Genomic DNA, 25,606 nt, shown 5'->3' with positions numbered 1-25,606 from the left:
GAAATACCCACATACGAATCATACCTTTCTACTAAAGTGGTCGAAGGGAGTAGAGCAAACGCATTCCTTGATGTTTTTAATCGTTTTCCAATCCAAAGCGACAGAACCTATCTCTTCTTCGATCTGCAAGAGATCAGTCACGGGAACGCCTCCGTGTATTATTATATCATCGGTCGGTACAATGGAGCATTGCTTATTTGCGTCGCTGGATTGATTCGATTTGTTTTCATCTATTTTCAACGGATGATCGTCGTTTGCGCAAGCCATTTCAGATATACTTGCATTCGTCTTTTCGTACATCAATCTAGTAAAACATAAAAACGCGGATAAAGCCAAATATTGCTTTTAATTAAAACATACATACATGTAAATATGTAGTTATATTCACTTATTATCGACTTGATTAGAAGCATTGATGTGATTGACGGTGACAAAGTCACCTTCATCTTCTTTATCGGGAGGGCTGTCATGGTGTGTAACTTTCTTTTCTTTGGATTTTGCACTGTGCTTTGAATTTCGATTCACTATCAACGACTTGAGAGAAGAAATCCTCTACAACATTACAATATGTATTAATAACACTATCACAACTCCTCAGGACATGTACATATGTAGTTAAAAATAGTGTCAATACCTTTGTAAGAAGAGTAATGTGATCCTGCAGCGATGAAGTATGATCAGTTGTGGCCAATAGTAAATCGCCGAGTGGTTCTCTAGGGTGAACGCCATTTTCAAATCGGCAGTACATGCCACGCCAAAATCTAAAACAAAGTCCTATTATAGTCACAAAATATAACTGAAAGGGAATATTACAGCAGAATATATATATGCACAATATTACCTAATATTTTGACTGATCAAATTAGGCGCCAACAGATCAGAAGCTGCCGATGGATCATACAATGGATTATAGTATTCGTTCATATGACTCGCCATGAATCCCCATAAGGAAAACGTACGCTCAGCAAGTCTAAAATAAACATAAATAGTACATATGTATTAATATAAATTGTTTTTCTTCTTATAATTCACTATTTTAATTACATGAACAGTGACAACCTTAAGTCTAGTCGGTCCTTTTGACAATTTCCCACGAAAGTGCCAAACTGACAAGCATGAGCGTGATCATGCAAGGCCAACAGGAAACGTTCATTGAACTGAAAAGCTGCGGGTCGAGCTCGAGACAGCTGCCATGCTGCATCCAAAGCCTGTGCAAACACTGGAGATCTTTCACGGGCTTCACCGGCTACGTGGCCGCATCTTTCCGAAAACTTATGACCGAACGACAACCACTCCTTTTCAATCAGGGTCTAGAGTAATAGAGTAAAAAAATAAAATAAATCTGCTAAAACGGCTACATATGTATGTAAGTACATTAAATTTCAAATTTCCCAAACCTGAAATCCTTTTACAGTTCTATAGAACGGATCCAACATCAAACAAGCCAAGAAACAAACTTGCGCAGTACGATCCCAACCGTCGCTGCAGTGAACGAGAACGGACGACCCTCGAGAGACAGCACGAGCGACTGAAGCAGCTGCCTCTAGCACAGATCGTATATGACGAAGCCATTGAGACGACTCCAAACCGGCCAAGAACGATGACATAGACGGTGACTTTTGTTCACATGCTGCAATATTATTTATTTAGTAGCAAATTGCTAATGAATATGTAACAAATAACAAAAGTATCAACAAAACTATAATTAGTAACCATAACATAATATTATATGATGCCAAACTAATATACATATAATAATATCATCTCCCACAGAGATATCCATTAATAACACCCTTCAAGAAAGCACCAATGTTATTAGCACTTTCAATGCTCTCAGGAAGGGCATTATAGATTTGAACACCTCTGTGGAAAACACCTCCTGCAGTTGTTACTTTCTTAACTCTACCTATAATTTATTTATTCCTATTTATAGTTTTATAATTATGTATATCTCTATTCCTAACTATGTAATTATTAAAATATTTGGGTAATAGATTCTTATCTAGCTTATATATAATTTTTGAAGTGCTTAATTTAAGACTATTTCTAATATCGAACCATTTCAATACATCTAACATACTTTTTACATTCTTACGTTTCCTTACATTCAAAATCGAACGCATTGCTCTATTCTGCACTTTCTGCAGTTTAACAATGCACAATCCACTAAATAGACTGAGCACTGTAGCGCAATATACAGTATGAGGCCGTACAATACAATTATATATTAATATGTTACTTTTTATACTTAATAAATTTCATAACCTAAAAAGTACAATAACTTTTTTTGCCATTTTTTTAATAATATAATCCCTGTGCAAATAAATGCCTAAATACTTAATATTATCTACTACTTCTACCACTCTCCCATCCATAATCACATCACTTACAACACTTTTATTATGCATCTACATCATCTTAGTCTTGCATAGTTCACTTTCAGTTTATTCTCGCATAGCCATTAAAAAAATGAAATAAATATGAACAAAAACTCTTCGTATTATTTTTATTATTATTTACTCACTTTCGATGACCTTTTGAAGACTGCTACGCATTACGTGAATATTTTCAATACCGAGAAATTGAAACTTGATATTTTCATAGAATGCTTCATTTTCGTAACCTTTTCCAGCCGCGCGATTGGCCATCGCATTTATCTACAAATATTAAACAACATAATGAGTACAATTTAAAGGCCGAATAGAACTTACATGTACGTGTGTTATAATACGATTGAAAATTTCTCACCCTGGGCCTCGTGTCTACCACATACATCAATCCACTGTTGGGATTTGTACGTCTAATACAGTCCAACATCTGCTCGTCCTCTAGGCATCTGAAGTAGTAAGTTTTCAATTGAATCGATTTCCTTTCGTTCTGAATTAATAAAAATATGTGTTCCTACATACCTAGCACTGAAACCGCTCAAAGGCTGGGAGCATCGCGTGATTGATGCCATATTATTGTGCAGATATGTTAAAACAGGCAAACGTCCTCTGGATCTGAAGCGAGAACTTCCCAACAATACCGTGGAAGTGGCCATCGACGGTACGTACAGATCTCGTGGATATGTATCACACAGCTGAATGAAAAAGTTTTTTTTCTCAAAACAACTTTGACAACTTCAACAGATACAATATAAGAACGAGTGGAAAATTAAGGTGATTTCATTATATGTACATATGTACATATGTATGCAAGGTGAAGAAAGTGATATGAAAGATGCGGTGGAATGACAAAAAATTGAATATACATACATCATAGTCTTTATTAGCGGTGCACAAAACCCATTGCTCGTTCGGTACTCGCATTCTTTTGAATTCGTCCCGCAGATTGAACATATCCCAGCCGGCAGACTTGGCTATATCATCCATACTCGAAGTATAGTGAAAACAATACAAGTCTTCAATGTGTACTGAAAGCGTTAAAATGACATTCATTCATGTATTATATGTATTAAGTCGTCCCGGAATTAATGTCGTTTTTCATAGTAAAATTAAAACTTAATTATTTATAATTCATCAAGATATATATCATAAAGAGTCAACATTGGATTTGCGATAATTCATCAAGAGTCAAAATTGGATTTGCTTCGATATCCGCCTTTAGAGATGCTTAATCCTCTTGAATACACCGACCACTTCGAGGCTCGTCATCCAAGCTGAGATTGCCCGATTGAAATTTGTTAAACCAACGTTGGCACTTCCTTACATCCAGTATATCGCCATATATGTCGCAAATTAATTTTGAAGCCTCTACGGCACTTTTTTTAGCGTGAAACAACAATAACATACTGCTCCTTAAATGAGCTTTGATGGACACGTCTCGATCATTTCTTGTGGATGGGGTACAAAAGATTTTTTTTTGTTCAAAAGGAACGCAACGAATCCAGAAGAAGAAAAAAAACACCAGACACGTCTTTACTTGTCAACGAACCGAAAGAGATCGAGTCAAAACTGCATATTACAAAAACGACATTAATTCCGGGAATACGTAATCATTATCATGATATGTAAAGCGGTGAGAAAATTGATCAACTACTCACCAGGTTGACTCATTTGAACGAGGGACGTGTGCATTTCGTGGCAGTCTCTTTCACGAGGAATGACAAAAGTTGCGCTTTGAAATGTCTTAGTGCGTACGAGCAACGGCGATCCGGCCGTCGACAGCGGCAACCGCTCTGCAGCCGAAATGTGCGATAGTAATATCTGAAAACACATTCCCACATTAATATTGTTATATTTTAATTCTGCTTAATGTAAATATTCGTGTGATTTCATAATAACATACCCATGTCTCTTTTTTCAAATCGTGATCAACAAAAATCAGATGAGTGGCCGTCAGATACAGCGTGCCCTTTGAAGGTGTTTTTGTATTGTATTTATCCAGCATGCGCACATTTTCCAACTGTAATGTTAAAATTTATGAAATAAAATGGACAAATGGAAGGGTTTGCAAACAAAAAATAAAACAATTTAAATTACAGACCATTTTTATTTTTAATTAAAAGCAGAATAAAAAGGGCAGATAAAAGCAAGTGGTAAAAATTTTTCATTGTAAGTGGAACGACGGAAATTTATACATGTCAGTGAACAAGATAGGTAGGTATGTACGGAGTGAACGACCGAGTAAAAAATAGCTTTTTTGATAATAAAACGGAAAAGAGAAAAGACGAAATCTTTGCCCTCGTTTAATTAAAGAACGTTAACTAAAAAAAAAAGATTCGGATGTGACCAACCCATGACTTTATCTATGTATTTGAAGAATATAAGAAAGTCACAAAACAAAATTCGATATTGAACCGCACAGACACATTCACACATACCGGCAGCACAATGAAAGAATAGCTATGAAAGAATTTTCGATACAAATTGAGCGCAAATGTATGGAAACTTGCATAAGACAAAAGTTATATTTCCGGTTGTTGGATTTTGTTCAAATTTTTTTTATTACTTAAAATCACTATCTAACTAAGAAAATAAAAATAATTTAAAAGATCAAAATAAAATTTAAAAAAAATTTTCCGGTTTACGAATTGTGACCAAAACCTCAGTTAGTACATAATGAAAACACATATAAATTTTGTTCCCTGTTGCCTGATAAGTTCAGGGATGTGGGCAGAATAGTGGCCACAACATTTTTGACCTTTCTAAGAGCAAAAAATACCACTTCCGGCTTATTAAAATTAGTGATTTTTTTTTATTGTCATCATATTAATACGAGAATTATACTAGAATCTTTTCGTGAAGAGCACACATGTTTAAGGGGTTGAAAAAAATAGTGGAAGAAAAATTGAACAAGAGTAAACTGCCATTTCTGGTTGACGGATGCTTACCAAATTTTATAAATAACTTGGTATTAAGCTTAAACTTGTAGATATGAAATTTCAGTTCAATAAACCAAAAGGTTTCTGAGAAAAACATAAAAAACCTTGATTCTCTAGAGAAAAAGTACTATTTCCGATTCAGGTAAAAATATTTTTAAATATTAGGATATAAAATTTATAATTTCTATTAAATGTAAAAAAATATCAATCCGATTCAGTTAGCGGTTTGGGAGATAATTGAATTCAAAAACTTAAAAAAAATGAGGACACCTATAGGGGGAGGTAGCATTTTCGGTCAACTTAAAAAATTGCGTCGTATCGATAAGAATTTCAGTAACCGATACTAAGTTTCAGTTCGATAGGACTAACAAATCCCCAAAATACACAGACACACGCACATTTTTTCTAGATCATGAAAACATGATAAGTGATCGACTCTGAGTTCAAATTTTTCGCACGATCACAAAACTTCATCTATTATACATATAGTTACTACGTACATAGATAAAGTAAAAAAAAAAATCACCTTATACAGATGTGAATAACAGAAGCCGTTTTTATATTATACATTTATATTACACATGTATATAATATATATGTACATATGATCAAATGTGACATTCGCATTAATAAACAAACAAATAATACTAAAAGCACTTGTGCGAACAATTTTGCCATCCCTTATATAAAATATTTGTTATTGACATGAAATTCTACCCTCGCGTGGTGTACATACATACGCTTCGTGGTATTCTCTCGCTCCAAGTAATACTATTATAATTTTATAGCTGAGAAGTATCTCGAAAATTCGAATGCGAAAATTTCTATATGATATTTATTACTCGTACAAATAAATGACATACCATCGCTCGACCATTCAATTGGTATTTGATACTTTCAATTAAATTAAAAGAGCAAAATTTTATACGCGTACAAAATGTATAATGGATGTTGGTATATTTCTAAAATTATGTACATACCTACGTAGATACAATCTTTGTGTATTTATCTAAAGGACTCAACGATTGGTATGTTTCCTAGAGCTTCAAATCGGAAGGATTTCCCAAGTGTATATTGGATCTATTCAAATATTCCACGCATTTATATATGTACATATGTAATACATACATATAATATATGTACATACAGCATTTTAAAATGAAAAACCTTTGGGATAATATTTTTGGCACGCCTGTAAAATAAATTACACGACAAATGTCAAATTGAAATCTCTAAAATAGCTCGCACGACAGAATTGGCGTTCTCCCAGCAAATCAAACGTCAAACGGGTTGCCAGTAACAAAAATAAAATTTGACGTTTCAGTGAAATCATAACCACTTACATTTTCACTGGGTAATCGTAATATCTTAGCAGCCAACACTTATTTATTTAAGGGTTAGGTTAGGTTAGGTTAAGTTAGGGTTGGCCTTATTCATTTAAAATTAGGTTGTTAGGGTCGGTATTTATTTTTGTCAAATTTTAATTTTGTTACTGGCAACCCATTTGACGTTTGATTTGCCGGGCGAACACAATTCGCATATAGTGTCGTGATAAATACCTAATTTGTCTGGAAATAGGGCTATAAATGGTATCCAAAAACTTATATTTCAAGTTTCCTTTAATTTTATTTACTTTATTACAATTTTCTTTTATATAAATTATGTCGACGAATGAAGTCTAAAAAAATACGTTCGATAAGGAATTTTCAATGATGAAATAACAGTTTATTGCGCTCCGCATATTTGACAGAATATATTCTTTTTTTTTTAACAAAAATGTTTTTCCCCATAGGAACTATCCATCATAATTTTCAGAAAGATAGATGAGGTTGCACATATACATACATACATATACGTACATATAAACCAACGCAAATATTACAAAAATGTACACTTTTGACAAGAAAAATGGTAATATTTTCGTATTAGTCGAGAAATATAAGTAAAATAAATTGTGTCGAAAAACAATAAAATTTTACCCTTTCTACCATTTAAAAAAAATTGGTGTATCAATTTTATTTGAGACTTAATTATCAAAATGGACAAGTCTATAAAATAAAAACGATACGTCAAAGAGAAACATTAATCTTGTGTCAAGTGACAGATTAATGGCTCTCTTGGATATCATATTATACTTTTATGACATTATTATTAAGTAAATATAGAAAAAAAAATACAGGTCACGAAGGCGAACTTTCATTACCCACATTTCTATCAGAATAAAAACACACAAGGCCAATACAATAATCGCATCTTCTTCGTATTAATCACTCTATAATATGCAAATATTTAGAGCGGACTCCTCGGGAATTTCAAATATAATATTTAGCTAGGATTAAATTGGATCGGAAGCGACAGTGGATTTTCGTTAGAGCTTTGTTTAAAGATGCATACTGGGAATTAACAGCTTCCAGCCGATGAATAACTTACGACACTCGACTAAGCAAACTCAACATGTACAGTGTATATACATACATGTACTCAAAACAATCCCGAATTTAATTTTATCTGAAGCACACATATGTATATATGTAACACAACAAAGGTAAGAATGACTAGTGGAAAATCCTCTTTTGTGTTTAGTACGAGCAAATACATTGACTACTCGTCTGAAAGAAATATGTAATTCTCATCGTATTTAATGTTCGTGCGAATTTTTCGCTTTTCTCCATCAATAGATCCGAAGAGGAAATAAAACGTATACATTTTTGGTGAAATTAGAACCATACTCGTACGTGTGTGTGCGAATCATAAAAAAGCAACACATTTCAAGAGGATAAAATATTATATGAAAGCACACGCTCTTCTATTTCACGCGTTCAATCCTCACAAAGATCTAAGGTACAGACACGAGCTAAAAATATAAAAAGAGGACTAAAAAAGGAAATACGCCTTAGGATCTCATATCAAAGTGGATGTCCTTGTTTGAGGGAATACATTTTCATGATTTTATTTTACCGTAGTGACTCTCTCGGTTGAGTGCCGATACTTGTACTGTACGAGCATACATACATACATATGTACATACAAACGAATCTATTTGAAAAAGTACATATGTACATATATATATGCGTACGTGTCGAAATATATATACTATATATATATATATATATATATTTTTTTTTTTTTTTTTTTTTAATTTATACCAGGAAGGCCTAACAGGTAACCCCAATGAGTCTTCCTGGTCAGAAACATTGTTCATTTGATACAAATATTATTAGTATTGTAGCTTATGCTAAAAGGAGCCACCGGTTAAGTGCAATCGGATTAGGTAGAGGCGCATCCCTGACAGTGTGCGACCGTTATAATTGGATTATCTCCAGACTAAGTGCAAGTAGGCTAAACAATGGCCACCAAATTGGCGTAGCACCCAGTCCCTTCGCAGAAGTGACAGCGATAGCGTGGGACTGAGTGTCGTGGGAATACATATCCGGGTACATGCCTAAACAATAGGGAAGTAACCGGACCTTGAAAATGCTCTGAGCGACTTTATAAGCAGGTACTTAGACCATATCAAGACATTCTGGAGCACTGCCAGTGCGTGTATCTCCTTAATCATCAATAAATGCTGTGAAACGACTTTGGCCTTTTACTTTGCTGAGAAAATAGGGAAGGTTGTCAATTTGTTGGAAACGTTTCAATGAAAATCAGATAAATTGACAAACTCTGATAGGAAACGAGCGACCTGGAGTCACAAATCCAACGTCTGGCAGAAACCAGTGGGATTCAACGCATTATATGCTAACCACTAGACTATTCTGCTGGTTATAGTAAATTGTGAATTCTACAAAGGTGAATGATTACATCCGAGTTGTCGAGCATACGATGCGAATGTATGTATGTAAATGTTCGAAATTAGAAGCGACCTCGTACATATGTTATATGTATGTGTATATGCGTACATCATTTATATCTCAACATCAAGCCTGCCTTATTAACACTCAATAACACATGGCCAGAATGAAACTGTTAAACAGAAATTTAAAAAAAAAAAACGAACGAAAGCAGCCCCTGAAGAATTGTAACGAAAATTTATACGTGCAAAGAAAAAAAAGAAAAAATCCAGACCGAACATTTATTATGAATTCCACAAAGAGAGGGGAAAGTATTGCGAAAATTCGAGACAACACGTTCATAACGTACGAATATTTATAATACATACACACAATTCACACAAATCGAATGATCGCTTATTTAAATATTTAACGTAAAACAATATTGTATGATATAATACATATGTATCTCTCGTTCACGTTCTCCTATTGAGTATCCGTACAAATTCCTCCTATTGAGTATCTCTTCTTCTAAGAGAATTATTTATATCAGATCTGGAAATCGTCCATGCAACATCCACATTGAGAATATCTGTGTTAGGGCAACAAAAATCCTTGGGTTCATGATCCGTAATTCGACAGTTCTAGGGCTCGCTGCCATTCGTCTATTATATTGTACATTAATTCGCAGTGTGCTCGATTCTGGCCCTATTATATGTTCACCCTATCAAGATCGTTACTCTCTGATGTTGGAACAAGTCCAAAGAAAATTCTTCAGATTTTTATATCTGAAGACATTTGGATTTTATCCATATCTGTTCCCTAGTTCCTTTGTCTTGGGAGCTTAGGGGTTCAACTGCTTGACAAAGAGAAGAGATTTATTTGTTGGGAAACATTTCATAAAATTATTAAGAGGAGAGATTCACAATCCCGCTATCCTGGAGAAGAAAAAACTTTGGCCCCGGAAAATCATAGGGTTTTACGAACACACGATATCCTGTTACCAATTAGGGCTAGAACAAACGGGCTCATGAACTCCGCCCTCTCGAGAGCTGTTTGACTCAACTTACTGGCACATTCCTTGGATCTTTTTAATGCCAGTTACATATGTTCAGTTGGTCGAACACATCCTACTTACAAAGCATGATATAATTATCATTATTATTTATTTGTTTTTTATTATACTTATTTCTCACATGCTTTATATATTTTTTTTTATTTTTGTTATTATTGGTTTATGTTTATGTTTATTTGTATTATAACCACAGTGACGCTTTGTGGCTGCCTGTCAAGTCACTTTAGTATTGATTGTTTAAAATAAAATAAAATATATACATACAGTATTTTAATCCAATTCCTCAAATTTGGCACACACATTACAGATTCAATAAGAAAATTAGAAAAAATATGAATGTATGTATGTATGTGAGAAAATAAAATAAAACTTGTTTACAAAATAAAATAAGTTCACGTGGTGATAATTTTATAGGTACGGTTACGGTACGAGTGACATTAAAACGTTTGATATTTGGATCGTGCGTAACATCCCAGAAAAGCGACTAGGGTTTTCCCAAATTTTCAGCCTAAGGGGTTCAAACAACAAGGGGAACAAACAACTACAAATGCCGAAATTTTTTCACAACATACATTTATTTTATTTCAGCATTAAAACGAGCACGAAACTTCCACACGACCTACGTGACACTTGAACGATTCCATTTTTGCCTTTTTTCTTTTTTGCCATCGTTTTGCATGTGTCGCTTTTTTTTTGTTCGTTTGGAAATTGTCCTTTTCGGTTGTGCGACGGACTAAATCTGCCACTTGGCCGCCAAATAAGCCTTTTTATACTGTCACACAAAAAGGACACGTGATTATACATATGTAGCGGAAAAGTTATTCTAGGGAAATCCTCAAGCTTTACGGTCCACATGCGCACAAGCGAATTTCAGAATATCTATAGATTTAAGTTAATAATATCCCAAAGTCACGTTTAGCGATCTGTAAGATATGTAAGCTTAAAATGACGAGAAGTGCGTTTATTTTGTGTACGAATCTCTCGTGCTCACACGAAATCAATCCACTTCATTTACTACACTTTAACTCTTTGAGTGCTGACGTCTTTTCTGTTGAAAGCCCGCCACGCTGAAAATTTCCAACTAGAATTATTTAGAAATCCAATAGAAAGCAGGTATAAAAATTGTAGCTAATCCAAACAAAGCCTAGATAACTACCGCCGAGGATTTCGAGTTTTGTAAAGGTGTGTTCAGACTCTCTAATATATTTTGCAACAATATAAAATAAACAAAACAAGACTATTAACGAATGTATTTTTCCAAAACTGGTTCCATCTTCTTAATTGTTGTTAAAATGTAATGCTCACAATCTAAAATACTAGTGATTTCCATCGGGAAATTCTGCTATGGCTATAAATTCAAAAATTCCGGTGTCAACCAGTCTTTATGGACATTCACAAAGAATTTTTTTTCAATGCTATCTGGAAATGATTAACGGGTAGTATTTTTGTTTACTCTGCACATGTTCAAAATACAACGTCTATCAGCGTGTTTCAGTACCATGGACTTGTTGGCAAAACGCCAATCGGCGTTGGTCAGCATTCAAAGGGCAATTCAAATTCGTAGTTCAACCAATCTAGTCTAAAGGGCGCTACAGACGCTCCGGAATATCGCAGCGGTCTCTTGACTTTTGGTAGACCGTGCGGCGAACGAACAGAATTTGGTTCGACGTGCGGCGTACTGAATGCGCTTCGACCTGACGGTGAATGTTCCTACACACGCTACGGTCTGCGTCAACATCGGTCACCGCAAGACATACCGCTCCGATATTCCAGAGCGTCTCTAGCGCCCTTAAGATACTCAACAGTTAGGGATTTCCATCGAGACATTCTGCTATGGCTATAAATTCAAAAACTCCAACTTAAACCAGTCTTTATAGACATTTAAAAAAATGAATGACACGGATTTCACAACCCATACTTAGCGGGTAGTATTCTTGTTTACATTTACATGCTCAAAATACAACGCCTATCGGCGTATTTCAGACCCATGGCCTTGTTGGCAAAACGCCGATCGACGTTGGTCAGAATTCAAAGGGTTAAATTCGTCGTTCAACCAATTTGAAATGTGAAAATATGAATACTTCTGTACTCATTCGACCTGTAGTGCACAAGTACTAAAACTGAACATTAAATTTGAATTCAGCCTCTTCAGACACTGATTATGCCTGTAAAGCTGCAATTAATAGTAACTAAACGACAATTGAAAATTAAAACAACGCTTTTTAACCGCCCTAATTCTGCCTTAGCTTTTTACATAAAGGCGAATTCAAACATAAATAGTCTCGGTAAACCCGGTATTATGTTGGCAGTTTTAACGGGCATTGTTCGCAATGGCCACGAGAGATTAAACGGTTTGAGCGGTTCTATTAATTCTCTTCTCGCGCCGAAGTTTTTCCCAATTTTCCCCGCGAGACATTCCGGTGGAATGGAAATTGGGCTTAAAGGACAACCAACACACCAAACTGAACGTAATATAAAATACGGGACCTTACGCTGGATCCCGGAAAAGCATACGCGAAAATTACATCTCTTTATTTATTAAAATGGCGGCCCAAGCGGATTACCACGATTATTATGAACGTAACGGGGGCGTTAGTTTCGTTACGACCGAAAACAACCTTCCTCTCACGAATATATACAGATATCGCACTTTTAAGAGGGGTGGGGTGGGGGGGGAGCTTTATTCTTAATTGGCCTATTTTGTGAGTTTTTATGCTAAGCTAAAAAGCGCCGTTTTTACTTTAACGACGCTGGCTTTCGAATAATCGGGGTGGTATCTGCTCAAAATGGAATGCGGATTGATCCAAAAAATAACAACGATTCATTGATGATATTTATCATTATAAACGTTAGAAAAAAAGCCCCCCCCCCCCGAATTTCTGTCCTCCAATAATCCTTTCAGCCTTGTTTATTTACGAAGTTTTTTGGCTGTCACGAGACAACGCATTGCTCCTTCTAAATATGTCCGTTGGGATATTATTTTTTTTTATTTTTAGCTTTCCATTGTTATTTCGAAGAGAGAGCTGTGTAATGAAAAATTTAAGTTTCATCATACTTGTGTTGTGCCGAATTTAGTTTTCATTAAAGTATGTAGCTTAAAGCTAACTACATTCCAGAAATAAAACAATTCCGCTACAAAATTTAAATCAAAAACCACATGTACACAAATATGTATAGGTAAAAACCACTAGTATTATTTAGTTATTTATTTAAAGTTTGGACCATTGTAGCATTACAGGAATTCCTAATGCGCCACAATGGTCAAAAATATAACAGAAAAGAAACAAAAACAAAACATATATATACACAAACAACACATTTACCACAATCATAAAAATAATAAGCTATATAATAGCGGATAATATGAACCCGAAGAGCCGACTAATTTTCGACAAAATAATCTCCGAATTTGCGAATTCATCTAACTTTACGTAAAAAATCATAAAGATGTATTTCATATCAGGTGTAATAAAATCCTTAAGAACTAACAAGTGCGACATTGATACATACAACTGAAATCTTATCCGAACGAGAATAAAAGCACATCGTAAAAAGCCACAAAAATAAAAGCTCTAGACGACAACGGTCGTACATTTCTTTTTTTTTAGCCAAGTAGCGATTTAACTTGTTATTGTTATAGCGAATGACGGACGTGGGAAAACCAAACTTCCACGCGAAAGCGGATGCCGAAACAAGGCAAAATTTTCCGCCCGAGCACGAATTGCCTAACGGAAAAGCGTATATCTACACCGGATGGTAACATCCGGTAGGCAGGGGAAAATCACCTTGACCCAGTGACCTTGGTGGCCCCGCGGAAAATTCGCACAAAACCATCTCGAAATTGCATCTTAAAAACGCACAAATTTAATAAACTCTCCAGTTGATATATATATACATACATAAGTATATATGTATGTAGGTATAATACCATCTTATTATATACCTTTTTTTCGTTCATTCATATTTAAAGTGAAATTTCCCCTACAGAGAGAAATTGTCGGTAGAGAGCGGTAGCACTAGCTCATATTAAAATACTAAAATAGAAACGAGTAGAAAAGATTAAATATATTTTTACGTGAGAATGATATTATACAAAAAAAAAAAACCAAAGAAAATCTAATTACTTTTATCGGGGAAATTGTTTGCAGAAGCGTTCGTTAAATTTGACACATGACACAAAACAGAATTCGCATCGTTATCGTATTGTCATTGAACAAAATTAAATTACGATTGGTGAATGGTGAAACGCAATTCAATTTCGCTCGAGGACAATCGCCTGTCAAAATCAAATAAATATATTCGACGATAAATAAAACGGCATAATATTGTACACACATATATGTATGTACATTGAATTATTTGAATTCATCACACATTTTAGAGTAGGTATGTCGTAAGAGCGTAGGCGAAAAAAAAATCCGATTATGTCGTTCTTTGTTCGGAAAAATCGATGTTTTCCACGAAATTCGCCTGTCCGATGTGCATCCCTAGTTGTACGTATCTGCATATATTGTTGTATGCATACAGAATTCATAGATCGATACGATATACCTATTATATATGTATGTATATTTAAGTGACGAAAATATTATTTTATCGGCTTACAGCATATATTATACATATAATATGTACATATGTACGTCGAAAGAAATCATATGTTGAATCCGGCAGAAGTTTTTGAAACACGTGCAAAATGAAAGACACATCAGCGTTTCTCGGATGATAAAAATGTGAAATGTGTTGCTAGAAAAACCGATTCATCTCCTGTACCATTTTCAAATTTGAAATATTAAAATGTATGTGACTCATTTTAAATTTCTGTATATAAAATGAATGCTTATCCACAGATTAAGTTAGGCCAACAAATTTGGTACTTGACTATCTCGTGGTATATGCATATATACATATGTGTGTATATTATATTTTATTTTTTACATAGATATAAACCAGAAAGGCGAAACAGGAAGACCCCAATGCGCCTTCCTAGACAATTAAGACAATTAATGCGGCATTTTTATTACATAAATCACTGTATTTCGAGAAGCTGGAGAAGACGAAATTATCAATTAATTAATTGATCCATTGAGACATCTACGGATTTATATTTGTACATATATTTTTACAAATTGTACATACATTAAATACAGAAGATTTGTAACAGCAGGTGGGATGATTTTTTTTCCAATTTTTGTGGAACCGTTTCAACAATCAGATAAATTTGGCAAACTTTGACTCGGAGTCACAAATATCCAAGTCTAACCAGCAGTACTAAAGATTAGCCCGGGATCGAACCCAATAATCTCTAAACATAAACGCAACCACTGAGCCATACTGCTGGCTATATGTTATATGTTACAGTTAAAATGTATCTTCCAGTTGTAATATAATATATTCCATCTAACCTGGTACCAACTGACGTTATAGTTGAAGTGTGTTTTTTGAAGTATTTTCAGTTTTAATATACTTTGTCTAGTTGGAATATACTCCGCCTATCTATGGCTAATTACATTCCAACTGGTCAAAATATATTGCAACTGAAAATACCTCTCAACTAAAAGTTGGTACCAGGTTATATGGAGAGGATAGGTTTTCGTGAAAACATCACTCGACTAGTAAATTGAGTTGGAAAGCCACATTTTTGTTTGAACACATTCTTTAAGTTATCTTAGTACGATGCTCATTACATATTGTTAAATTTCTCTGGCTCATTACCTTTATTCGCAAATATTAACGCATTATTGAATTCTAAAGTATTCTTAAAAACATCAGGCTATCAAAACTCAACTGTTCGTGTTAAAACACGTGTACATATATAAAATTAATACTTATCCACAGTTTAATTAGGACAACTTGGTATCTCATGGTATATGTACATATAAATATACATACATATTATATGTATGTATGTATAAACATTTTCTTTTCTTTTACTTTAGTCACGATTTCCTAATTGATGAAGCGACTTCAATAAACCCAAAATAAACAAATATATGCTCGATTTGGGTATACATTTGCTGTACACATATACATATGTATGTATGTATGTATGTATATCCACCCATAGTCAACGTTGCCCAGAGGCTATTATTGAGATTTATTTCAATTAATCCCACACTTCCATGTTTCCTTTATTTAAAAGTTAAATTGCCAATTAGTATTCAAACATATGTAATACATAAGATGAATAATAATTAATCAACTGAAAATAAAATATTGCTTGCATTATAAATATTGTAATTGTAAAGAAAAATAAAATTGAAATTTATATAAAAGGCAAACTCCTATTTTTTTTTTTTTTTTTGACAATTTTACATTTCCGATGGTTGAATATGTGTTTTAGAAAATCTTTAGCATTTTAGTTAAAGCATCAGTTAATTCAAAATTGACAAGAAATTAAGTAGCAATTTAATCCAACGAAAGTAAGTATTTTTTTTGTGAATAAACTTTATTTGTTTATTGTGTTTTCTAGTTAAAATTTAATCTAATTACACTCGATGATATTAAGACTATTGATTACAAATACACAACTGGTCGTTGATTTACGACTATTATTTTATCGATATTTTATCGTACGAAGAAATTCATACGTTGCAAATATATGTATGTATAGGTATATATATAATATATACATGACTCCCAGACAAACGACCCGAATAAAACGATTTAAGCAGAATATAATACAATAATAATTACGTACCGGGCAAGGGTTAGATTGTCGTAGATCTCGAACTTCGTAACCTTTGGCGAAACAGTCACTTTAGTTAACTTACATAGTATATAGGTATATGTAGATTGTACCTAAGAACATACATGCACATATGTTCATATTTAGCAAACTAGCAAATTTAAGTTTTGGCCTTTACGTTACGGTCAAGTTATGGAATCTCGTGAGCAAGTATGTATGTATGTAAGTGGCGGAAACGGTTTATTGTTCAGAGACAATTCAAATTTCCGTCTCTCGAACGAAATGAATAGGAGCCAGAACACAATGGTTTAACTGGAATATTCAACGAGATTCCAGAGCCGACAAAGGCAACCTCAAATACTTCACCGTCAAGATTTCCGGTTCGAAAATATTCCGAAATTTACATGAAAATGAAATTCACGTGATGGATGACCGCGATATGTTACACAAGTCGAGCGAATATGTATAATACAATTAAAACAACGATTCGATCAAACTAAATTGTTGTTTGATCGACAGGTACATGCATATATGTATCTAAATCAAAAGGTTCTACGACAGTTTTGTTTACCTTGTTCAAGATGACATCTCCGTATATTTCCTCTGGAGGTTTTCCCTCCCCGTCGATGTGAAGCCAACTTTTCAATCTTCCGAGTTCTTCCATCACAGTTTTTCCATTAAGCATATTCTCGAGGGCCATATTTTATACCGATTTCAATGTTTCAACCCAAAATATAACACGAGCTGGGAAATTTGCTTACTTTTTCGAATCAAACGAGGCGAAAATCTACATTTTTTTTCTCCTATCGAATAGTTTCATGTATTATGTGTACTTATAGTATAATATAATACATTGAAAAATTCAGCACAATACGAATACAGCATACGTGTATTATTATGTATGTATTTTCATTGTTTATCGTTAGCTGAAAAATATTGATGAGATATTGATAAATGATAAGATTGTACTACATTTGCCCTAATTTTTTTATCAAGTTCTAAAATTAGACGAACATGGTTATTTAATATGTGAACCATTATTACTAAACTAACTAATTTTGTATAAATAAATACATATACGTATCAATGTTTTCTCGTCGAAGAATCACAATTTCGTCTAAAATTCCAATGAAACGGGTCTCAACTTTGGGAAAATTCATTGGAAGGGGAAAAAATATTCAAGCCTAGACGTTGCGTAACCAACAAATAATGAACAAACTAATATAAATGAAATACATCTAATAATAAACAAATTAGATTTACGAAGCATTCATAAACGTAATACAATTTATCAACATAATGAAGGCCGTGTCGGAGAAAGAATATAAAAAAAAAGAAATTCGTATACAATTTGAAAATAAATGAATTTGAATTACATATTAATAGATACATAATATAAAATAATAATATTTGTACTGTACACATAATTTACGGTTTGAATATATGAAGCTTTCAAAATAAACATCTTACTGGTATGTATTTATAGAGAACGTACCAAATAATAAAAAAACAACGGTTATCGCAAAAACAGCACTCGAAAGAGAAATTAAACAACAGATGAGAGCTTTTATACGATAACAACTTTTTCAGATACTTTTTGTATGCGCGAAAAGTAGCCTACGGCCTTTTCCGATAAAACCCTTACAAAAATTAAATTTAGCGTACCGAGCGGATAAATAAATAAAATTCAGTGGAAGTTTTATTTAAAAATTACAGACATACATACACATGTGTGCATATTTTCGACTGTTTAAACCATTTAATCGCCATGCGTTTGTAGAAGCCGATTCAATTATTGTATTATATGTATGTGTTTAGTGCTAACCCTTAACACTACCTCTTGAATATATCACAAACTAACAAGAAATATTGACTTCTTTCAATTTCATTAGTATCACAGTATATTTTAGATTTCACTGTCAAGAAAACAAAATTAATTTCGAGTCATAACCTCAAAAATGAAGGAGCGTGCACCGGTGCGCTTATGGCGATGAAGTGGTTAATACGTTTCTTCTGCAGAAAACGGCTCAGGCTATAATACAATATTACATATGTTAGTTTATATTGTAGGTGATGATGTGCAAGTCATGGATGATATTTTATGTAGGAATTACAGTATGTAAGTGATATATGTAAGTGAAATAAACTGAAAGTGAACTAAGATGAAGTGGATGAATAATAAAAGCGTTGTGAGTGATGTGATTATGGATGGAAGAGTGGTAGAAGTAGTAGATAATATTAAGTATTTAGGCATTTATTTGAGATTGTAAATTAAGTTTTAAGGTGCACGCAGATTATATTATTAAAAAAAGTTAGTGTACTTTGTAGGTTAAGGAATTTTAATATATAATTGTATTATACGGTCTCATGCTGTATATTAAGGAATTTTTAAGTATAAAAATTAAAATATTAATATATAATTGTATTATACGGCCTCATGCTGTATATTAAGAAATTTTTAAGTATAAAAATTAAAATATTAATATATAATTGTATTATACGGCCTCATGCTGTATATTAAGGAATTTTTAAGTATAAAAATTAAAATATTAATATATAATTGTGTTATACGGCCTCATGCTGTATATTACAGTGCTAAATCTATTTAGTGGATTGTGTATTGATAAACTGCAGAAAGCAGTGCGTACAATTTTGAATGTGAGGAATGTAAGAATGTTAGAAGTATAATAGATGAATTGAAATGGTTGGATATTAGAAATAGTCTTATATATAAGCTAGATAATAATCTATTACCCAAATATTTTAATAATTACATAGTTAGGAATAGAGATATACATAATTATAAAACTAGAAATAGGAATAAATTAATTATAGGCAGAGTTAAGAAAGCAAGAACTGCAGGAGGTGTTTTCCACAGAGGTGTTCAAATCTATAATGCCCTTCCTGAGAGCATTGAAAGTGCTAATAACATTGGTGCTTTCTTGAAGGGTGTTAATGGATACCTTTGTGGAAGAGGATATAATTATATAAGTTAATAAATGCAATGTTTCGCATTATAATTTTATGTTTTAGTTAATAATTATAGTTTTTTTTTGTTAATTATATTATGCTATTTGTAGTTATAATTTTATTTGTTACTTTTGTTATATATTCATTAGCAATTTGCTATAAATAAATAAATACGTACATATATGTATATCACAAGGCAATATTTCAAATAGGATCTTTGTAAGTTACGCCTTGAGAGGCATACGATGCGATGCATCAAAAACAGACAATCATAAAGCGAGAGACGACGCAGTAAAATAACGAGAGACTTCACGAAAGCTCGAAAAATGTCTTTGTGGTTGAAGTCGGCAGCAAAAAATACAGAATCTCAGAGGAAGAGAATCCGCAAAATAAATTGATACGAAACTCCGTAATTGTACCGCACGCTAACATTAAGTCAATGTTAGTCAAGCAACTATCGCGAAACTCAATCATGACGAAGCTACATTAAACTACAAATAGGTAGATACAATGTTACGTCTTTCAACAAACTATTCGAAGGTTGAAAGGCCTTGAAACTCATATGGTTCATGTATCGAATCTACATACATATATGTACATTTCAACGCGAAATCGCTCGAGAAGACGCGTCGGTAGGTTACCTTAATTTGGTTAGCGTGGAATAACGAACAGATCTGCTTACGCAAGAGGTTGGCAAATTTGCAGATTTTCCATTCGAAAAATGAACACTAATTGGATAGCAAATCAAGATGAAAGGTACCGTCTCAATTTCTAGACGGAACACCGTAACGAAAGCCCTAGGATAAAAAGGGGTGAAAAAGACGACGGAAGACAATTTAAAACCCGAACTCATGACCTGAATATCAAAACTACGGAAGAGAACACGTATTATATTATATAAAGGAATCGTATCCAGCATAAAATACATTCTGCGACTATCCGGGTAGCATCTATTTTAAAACTAAATGAAAAGTAATAACCAGTTCGGGTTATCCGTGTTTTTCAATTATTTCCTTTTCCAATAGAAAGTAAGCAGTTTAAAATGGTAATAAAGAACAAAATTAAATTAAATATCTCGTAAATAGGCTGGGGATTGTGTGCGAAAGCGGTCATAAATAAACAAATAAAACGAATAAATAATTTTAATTCAACTGAACGAAGGTAATTTATGCTTGCCGATAAATTCGTGTTTTTTTTATTCTTTATAAAAAGGTAATTTATTCGCATGATTTACGGTCCGGGAATAATTCGTCATAAAACCGCGTATAGCTCAAAATTGTATATTGTATTACAAAATTGTATATTAGACACGCAAAGAATAAACACTGATAATAAGAAATATACATATGTACATATGTATATATGTAGGTATAAACGCCATAATAACGGCATAATGACACGGTTCAGTTTCGCTCTCTGCCAATTCTGGGACCATATTTTCGCCAAACTACAATGTATGTACATACATATGTAGGTATAGTATATTATAATAAGAATGGGTGGAAAATAGAAATATGTACATATTTGACTTGTTGCTGAAATCAATTTCATAAATACATACATTGTACATATATAATTTATAATTTCTCACGTATAATATAATACATCATATCATCATCATAAATATAACATATCATCATAAATAAATGTAATATCGCTATTCTGTGTGTGTTTTTGTCTGTCTGTCTGTCTGAGATAACGTATTTTAATAGTCGTTTTGATTTGACATACATAGTATGTATGTACGTCAAAGCTAAATCACTGCCAAAACGTATATACGAATACAATAACAAAAGAAAAAAACTTGTATATATGTATGTACATATGTATACTAATGTTTCCTCTTGGCAGAGAATTAACCGTCATATATTGAAAATTTATTTAATTAATTAATTCTATCGGTGTTTTATATTGTTTATATATATTTTATTTTATTTTATTGTTACAATCAATATACACTCGTCATTACAGATAGCTCCAATGCGACGAGTGTACGATAACGGTCAGAAATACAATAATACATATACAATCAGAATACATAGCATATAACAATTAATCAGTACAGAAATAATAATCATAGATACATCTATGGATTATTTTTTTTTAGATTTTTATGTACAATTATTATTACAATTTTTATACATATAATAAACACGAAATTATAGAGATGTCTATAGATTTCAGATTACCGTGCATAACTTTTACAAATTATACACAGATTTTTGTGACAACAGGAAATGAACTAATACCAATTTTCAGGAACCGTTTCAACAATAATCGGATAAAATTGGCAAACTCTGATAGAGAAACGATCGCTTTCGCTCTCTCCCAATTCTGGGACCATATTTTCGCCAAACTGTATACATTACATATACATAGAAATTACATATTATAAAAAGAATTCGTGGAAATACGGTTTCGCGGAAAATATAAATATTTACATATTTGACTTGTTGCTGAAATTAATTTCATAAATATATAATTGATAATTTCTCACGTATGATACATATATATTTATATAAAAAGTAAGTTCATAATTTTTATTACAAACCTCCTTTACATTTTTATGAATAATAATCGTATACATTTTGTCGAAACCTATACATATGTAATAAGGACGCAATGATAATAAAGTAAAAATCCATGACATTTCATTTTGATTTTAATGAATCAAAGTAAATTGAGGTACTCATTAAATGGTAAATTGAAAAAATATTGAAATATCACAACACATTAATCAGTTAATTTCAAATTAATTCTGGCGTACGCAAATTTAATTGGCATTGAAATTTCATCCACACCGCTTTTCACATTTCATGGCAAAATCAATACCTCCAGATTTTAATCAATTTTGGACACGGGAAAAATATGTACGATACAAATGAAATTTTACGACATATGAACATGTGTATGTATGTATGTACATTCCAATTTGAATGTGGAGCGGCAATTAATGTTGGGCGTAAATTTAGGCAAACCGACGACCTTCGTAAACCCTTGTTGTCCCTCGTATGTTTTCTGGAGCACTCGAGCTTTAAGGGTGAGGGTGGTAAGGGTTCATCAGCGGAGGTCCAGGGTTCCGACAGCTTTATTTAACCCTTTGGGTCACGGATGAACGGGTCATAACTAACCGTTGGTTGGCTACGGATCGATGAACCATAACGGGGTAACGGCTCACGGAACTCCATTTTAACGACGAGTCGACAATGCTTTTGGGAAAGTGATTGCAAACAACACACCCTCGACTGCACACCTATGTATGTATACCAGTACCAACTACATACATACATACATACATATACCAGTACCAACATTTTCAACTAAAAATTAAAATTTATTAGATGTATGTACATACATATCAAGTATATTTTTTTTAAATAAACTAGGAGAATCAATTCAAAAGGTATAATTAATGAAGTACATACATATTTAGACACATAAAAAAGTGCCCAAGACAGGGTATATTAGGATATATACATATAAACTGAGCTTTATAATCCATGCAAATTCTAGTGAAGTAGTCGACGTATGTATCTAATGGTATCCAATCAATTTGACTGCCAATTTTACTACACTTATGTAGATGTACATATTATAGATGAAACCGATCCAATAAAAATTGGCACAACCTACCAATTTATAGTGGCTGTTCTTTTTATGCATGATAAATATTCTTTCCCAAAAACGTTTGATAAAAAGCTCAGAAGAAGTGCTCCAATGCTCTGCATCGCATTCTCAATGATTCAAAACATTAAAAAACAGGCTTTAAACAAATTTAAATTCGAATGAATAATATTATGAAGTTTGTGCACCTAAATCCCTAGTACAGATAAGAAGAGACGAAGTTTCATAAAGGGATGAGATTTCTTAGAGACAGATAAGAATAGTGGTTCTGTAAAGAACAATAGAATGTTTTGAGGAAATGTTTTTATGAAATTACCTATTATATATGCTTTCATCCATATTCAATAATAATACTGCTGATGCAAAAAAATAAATAAAGTAACTCATTGTATTATACATAGTAATTCATTAACGCCCGTCTGGTACCGTTATATAAAATATGTGGAATATAAATAGCACGTAATACAATTCTGTCGAATGTTTGTAATGAATTTCGCAATATATGGAGGTTCTCCAATATTAATATTGTATGTATGTATGTATGTATGTACGACGTACCAAACTTGTAAGAAGAATTAATCTCCAAAATTCATAACGGAAAACTTTCAGCTTGGCGTGCTCGTATTTCGACCGTGCAAGACGAAGTACGCTTATATAAAAGTTATAATAACTGTGTGATTATATGTAGATTATTAAAATACACATTGTATTAAATGTAAATTAACAAGACATTCTAGAAATAAAAAAAATTGTTCTCAAAAACAAAGGGAGATCACATCGAGAACCACTAAACCGATTTTTATACAGGTTTTCCAACAGATTGGTAATTTTTCCGAGATGATTTTCATTTACAAATTCAAACAGATAAACAGTGAAAAAGCAGAATCACTTAACAGTGCATGAAAAAAAATGACATTCCTAGTTTATGAAGCGATTAGAGCGAAAACATTCCGCAAACGCGAAAATCGCGTATTCAAATGACATTCCTAGTTTATGAAGCGATCAGAGCGAAAACATTCCGCAAACCCGAAAATCACCCCCCCCCCCCGTCCTCCCCTCCCCCGTGTCACTTTTTTGAAATATGAATTAAGGTGTTTCGAAGAATCGAGTTTTAAAAGTTTCAAGGTATGAATTTGATATATTAGATTTATGTACATACATAAGTTATGAAACGCTTTCACGGAGAATCTCCAGGGAGTAACACATTTTCAGTGACAGATTTCATTCTGCATAAATGTTCGTACATATGTATGTATGTATGTATGTACGTACATACACATCAAGTATGTACATATGTATATACAATTTGCAAAGCCGAAAACGTTTCACATACGACAATAATTATCAAGTATGATAATTCATAATGGAGTTGCTCACAACGAGGCCAGTTTCAAAATTTAAGTCGTATATTTGAATTGTTAGGCATGTCAACTGTTAAAGGCACAACTTTAACTAATATTAATTAGTTAGCGAACTTGGGATTGCCAACCAAACTAAACTTAAATAATTTTGTCATAATCTTATACGTATTAAGGTCTGTTCATACTTAACAGCACTGCACGGCTTCAGCACTGCACGACTCCGTTTCAAATATGTCATTTTATTACATTTCTATTCATATCTACCTACACGTCGCGGTCACGTCACGTTCACAGCACTTTGGCCGAGTGCAAGGCAAAATCGGCTTACTTATACATTACAGGCCATGACGATACGGCGCAATATTGCATACGTCGTATTTTCGACTACTTACAATATGAATGCATACACGTGCATTCGTAGCTACGCGTCAGAATACAAGTCGGCAAAAATGTTTCGGCGTTTATCGAACGAAAAATTATGTATAATCACGTTGTTGTTGGAAGAAGAAGCTCAAGAAGGCAATAAAAAAGCACGGGGGCGTTTTGATGTGCATCCCATGTTAAAAAATAGAAAAACCGAAGGAGAGTTTTGGACACTGTATAAGGAGCTTCTGGATGATGGACAAAATTTTTTTAAATATTTCCGTATGAACCGATACCAATTTGAAACAATGCTGGATAAAATAAAAACACAAATCACCAAAAAATCTACAAAATTTAAGGGAGCATTGTCAAAAAGTCATTGTCAGCGCCAAAACCATGTCGAAAGATTGAACAGCTGTCAACTGTCAC

General features: G+C 33.2%; 1 protein-coding gene across 1 annotated transcript in view; it reads right to left on the bottom strand.

The window, feature by feature from the left end:
* The window catches only part of Mtmr6 (Myotubularin related protein 6), a 48,537-nt gene that overhangs the window by 1,463 nt on the left and 21,468 nt on the right, over positions 1–25,606 (bottom strand). Inside the window, exons 2-13 of the mRNA XM_077435419.1 lie at positions 4,291–4,407; positions 4,046–4,208; positions 3,258–3,415; positions 2,910–3,082; positions 2,749–2,836; positions 2,525–2,657; positions 1,398–1,630; positions 1,060–1,310; positions 842–970; positions 635–761; positions 389–552; positions 25–304 (exon numbers count right to left, since the gene is read on the bottom strand). Of these exons, the coding sequence (XP_077291545.1) occupies positions 25–304; positions 389–552; positions 635–761; positions 842–970; positions 1,060–1,310; positions 1,398–1,630; positions 2,525–2,657; positions 2,749–2,836; positions 2,910–3,082; positions 3,258–3,415; positions 4,046–4,208; positions 4,291–4,407 (2,016 nt within the window). The remainder of the gene's footprint in view (positions 1–24; positions 305–388; positions 553–634; positions 762–841; positions 971–1,059; positions 1,311–1,397; positions 1,631–2,524; positions 2,658–2,748; positions 2,837–2,909; positions 3,083–3,257; positions 3,416–4,045; positions 4,209–4,290; positions 4,408–25,606) is intronic.

The sequence above is a fragment of the Arctopsyche grandis genome, chromosome 7 (genome assembly GCF_051622035.1).
Source record: "Arctopsyche grandis isolate Sample6627 chromosome 7, ASM5162203v2, whole genome shotgun sequence".
Lineage (NCBI taxonomy): Eukaryota > Metazoa > Arthropoda > Insecta > Trichoptera > Hydropsychidae > Arctopsyche > Arctopsyche grandis.
The sequence above is the reverse complement of the archived record's forward strand: the minus strand, read 5'-3'. Positions and strand labels throughout refer to the sequence as shown.